At 43.7% G+C, this 3,866-nt stretch overlaps 1 protein-coding gene across 1 annotated transcript; it reads right to left on the bottom strand.

The window, feature by feature from the left end:
* Positions 1–1,246: 1,246 nt before the first annotated feature.
* Positions 1,247–3,187, bottom strand: LOC104962249 (stress-associated endoplasmic reticulum protein 1-like). The gene is made up of 3 exons (XM_010790672.1): positions 2,878–3,187; positions 1,540–1,615; positions 1,247–1,354 (listed from the first exon to the last, which is right to left on the bottom strand). Exons 1-3 carry the CDS (start codon positions 2,959–2,961, stop codon positions 1,314–1,316), a joined length of 201 nt encoding a protein of 66 aa, XP_010788974.1. The 5' UTR covers positions 2,962–3,187; the 3' UTR covers positions 1,247–1,313.
* Positions 3,188–3,866: the final 679 nt, after the last annotated feature.

Here is a 3,866-nt window from a genome sequence, read left to right as displayed (position 1 = left end):
GGCGGCTCTGATTGGTCAGCTGGTCGGCTCTGATTGGTCAGCTGATAGGTCCTCACTACTGACTTTAGAAGGAGATCAAACGGCTGATTCACAGGCGGCTCTGATTGGTCAGCTGACAGGTCCTCACTACTGACTTTAGAAGGAGATCAAACGGCTGATTCACAGGCGGCTCTGATTGGTCAGCTGGTCGGCTCTGATTGGTCAGCTGACAGGTCCTCACTACTGACTTTAGAAGGAGATCAAATGGCTGATTTACAGGCGGCTCTGATTGGTCAGCTGACAGGTCCTCACTACTGACTTTAGAAGGAGATCAAACGGCTGATTCACAGGCGGCTCTGATTGGTCAGCTGACAGGTCCTCACTACTGACTTTAGAAGGAGATCAAACGGCTGATTCACAGGCGGCTCTGATTGGTCAGCTGGTCGGCTCTGATTGGTCAGCTGGTCGGCTCTGCTGGGAGTGGTCCACTTGCTTAGAGATGTCCCGCCCCTTAGACACCAGCGTGTGGAGCGTTAGCCAATGGGAGTAAAGAAAGGAGTCCTCTCTAACTGTTAGCGTGCATTCATAATAAATACCGTGTGATGATGAACATCTGAAGAGTAACTCGTGTTATTAGATCTGACTGTACTCACATCATGACATGTTGTCTTTTACTTTAGTTACTTAGAATAGTCTTCCAACAGGTTCAAGCAGCACTTATTGATCTGTTTCTCTGTTCCACGTGAAGCTGACCCTAACCCTTGGGACTCTTTTACCTCCAGACGTTTCATCCCTGCTTTATTTTGAAAGTCTGCAGTGTGATATAAAGTCATTAAATCAACTTCCTATAATATTAAAAACCCTAAATTAAAACTCTTTGAGCAGAACTTTTACACATCGTTTCATTCCTGATGTTTTGACAGTGATCGTCTCAAAGAGAAACCTCTGAGCTGGAAACCAACACTTCCTGTACGTCTTCACAATAAAAGCCTGGCCAGCTGGAGGACTTTTATTGTGAAATGTAAACAGGAAGTGTGTTTCCTGAGATAAATCAGCAGCTTGTTCCTGTAAATCTAACCTCTGATCTCAGGTCAGCGGACCGTCCGTCACACCGACAGGAAGTAGTTTTATTCTGACGGGAACGACCTACAGTAATCAATAACCAATATCTGATCAGCCTCATCGGTGCGTAAAAAAACAGAAGAAGAAAAACTAGCTCCACAGGAACAGTGTGTGTGTGTGTGTGTGTGTGTGTGTGTGTGTGTGTGTGTGTGTGTGTGTGTGTGTGTGTGTGTGTGTGTGTAGGGGGTCATGCTCCTCGGGGTCAGAGGTCATCACATGCCCTGCCGGATGCTCTGGATGATCTGGAAGATTGCTGCAACACAAAAATGCAATGAAATACATTAAAGTCAGAGTAAATCCTCTCGGTTCAGTAACACTTGAATATGTTAGATAGAGGTTTGTTCACAGAGTTATTCATCGAGAAATAACTAAATAAAACCCATTAAATGTTCCAAAAACACACGTTGTCCGGTTACACCTGTTTAATAAATATCTCACCTGATCCACAGACCACGAAGACAAAGAGAGCGAGGAGCCAGGGACCGACCGGAGACTTCTCCTCGTTCACAGGCCGCTGAAACACACACACACACACACACACACACACACACACACACACACACACACACACACACACACACACACACACACACACACACACACACACACACACACACACACTGTGTTTTACGTGTGTTATGTAAGACAACAGAACATAAGACTCTAGGGAAGAAGACAGCGAGATATTTAGGATCAAAATGTGTCCCATAGTTCAGGCTAGACCTACACAACAGCAGAGTTTACAAAAAGTATTTCAGTTTAATAGATTAACGAATTAAGAGCGGTATTTCTGTTTAATGAACAGTGCTGTGATTGGCTCACACTCTGCCTGCTAAACCAACCACAGACTCCCTTTAGAAATCTGTGTATTTAATGCCGACCTCTGTGTTTGCTAGAGTAAACACGAGATAAAAATACAAGACGCGGTTATTATCCAACCGGGTTCAAGCCTGTCTTTAATTCGTCTTGAGTATAATTAGCATTGAACGACACGATGGAACTCTCTCTGTGTCTCAGACCTCTGTTTACAACCTGCCAGGACCGGGAGAACCGGTTAAAATACCACAAAACTCACAGGAAACACTGAGTTATATGTAGGCCGAATTGAAAATCCTTTGTAAAACACTAAATAAAACCCATTAAGTAATATATACATGTATTAAATATCTCTGTATGCACAAATAAACAATAAAAAACACAGATATGTGGAAGTAGCCTGGCTGAAACCCACCAAACTATCAAAAACAGTGGGTTATATGTGGGCCGAATTGAAGATCATGTGTCAAACAGTAAAGAACACAAATAAAGTAATATATTTGTATTAAATATCTCTGTATACACGCAAAAACAATAAAAACACAGATATCTGGAGGCAGTCTGGCTCTCTTCCTACAGTGTAGCTGCTAATGCTAATGCTAGCTACACCAGACTAAGATGTATTCTAGTTCCCGGATATTTAAATCTAAAAGCTGAATTAAATCAGGATTATTGTGCTTGTTAAACACCATGTGTGTGATGTTTATGGTGTAATGTCTATAACGTAATGTGTGGGGATGCATGCATCAGCAAGCCGGTTAGCATGTTAGCTCTGTTAGCCGTTAGCCTGGCTGTCAGTGTGTAATACAAATATTTAAGTGTAAAGTACCGATGTTCTCTGCACGTGTCAGCATCATAGACTGTATATGATAATATATAATAATATATAATAATATAATACAACAGTACTGGTGTTTTCAGTACCATAGAGTGTATATATAAATAGATAATAATAAGTACCGATGTTTTCTGGACGTGTCCCCGCTGGGTGATGCTCTTGCTGTGCCGCTCGTTCGCCACCTTCATCCGCTGAATGGCCGACATGGTTCTGTTCGGAGGAGAAGAAGCAGTGAGGGAGCCGGTACCGGAGAGGAGGAGAGCCGGAGGCTGGAGGAGGAGGCCGGTACCGGAGAGGGGGAGAACCAGAGTCTGGAGGAGAGCCGGTACCGGAGAGAAAACGTCCCGCAGGAGGAGGGTCTCTGCCGGTCTGAAGAGGCTAGCTGTTAGCTCGAGCTAGCGTGAAGCTAAGCGTGAAGCTACACCCGCGTCACGGGTGGGCGTCACGTCACGTCACGTCACGGGTGGCCTCCAGTGGCGGGAAGAAGAACTGCTTTTATTTTATGTAATTTATAGAAAATATAATCATCTTATTCATTATGTTTATATAATATATATATATATGTATATATCTATATGCTGTGGCCCTGCTTTAACCTGTTAAGCCCCAAGCCTGGCTGTTTTCCGGGTCTCAGGCTCGAAAATGACATTCACAGAACAAATGACCATAACTACACTTCTAAAAGGGGAAAATTAATAATCTTTTTTCTCGCTCAGGGCTCACTTAGACCCTTCTTGTGAGACTTGTGTTTGGTTTCGGTAAAAATGGTTCATATCATCAGTTACCTGAGTTTCTTCCCGTTAGGAGGGTATGACACATTCATAGTTTTTTAAATATTAAGAATCCCTGAGACACAGTGTCGTGAAAAAAACCTGTTAAGACCCCACAGGTTAAAGGTTAGTGTTGTGGCCCTGCTTTAAAGGTGAGTGGCCCTGCATTAAAGGTGAGTGGCCCTGCTTTAAAGGTGAGTGGCCCTGCTTTAAAGGTGAGTGGCCCTGCTTTAAAGGTGAGTGGCCCTGCTTTAAAGGTGAGTGGCCCTGCTTTAAAGGTTAGTGGCCCTGCTTTAAAGGTTAGTGGCCCTGCTTTAAAGGTTAGTGTTGTGGCCCTGCTT

Source organism: Notothenia coriiceps, unplaced genomic scaffold (genome assembly GCF_000735185.1).
Source record: "Notothenia coriiceps isolate Sejong01 unplaced genomic scaffold, NC01 NC01_scaffold00034486, whole genome shotgun sequence".
Classification (NCBI taxonomy): Eukaryota; Metazoa; Chordata; class Actinopteri; order Perciformes; family Nototheniidae; genus Notothenia; species Notothenia coriiceps.
The sequence above is the reverse complement of the archived record's forward strand: the minus strand, read 5'-3'. Positions and strand labels throughout refer to the sequence as shown.

Coding starts and splice junctions, on each gene's coding strand:
- LOC104962249 (XM_010790672.1), bottom strand. CDS start 2,961: ATGTCGGCCATTCAGCGGATGAAGGTGGCGAACGAGCGGCACAGCAAG. Junction 1,616..2,877: donor GACACGTCCAGAAAACATCG/GTACTTATTATT, acceptor TGTGTGTTTCAG/CGGCCTGTGAACGAGGAGAA. Junction 1,355..1,539: donor CTTCGTGGTCTGTGGATCAG/GTGAGATATTTA, acceptor TTTGTGTTGCAG/CAATCTTCCAGATCATCCAG.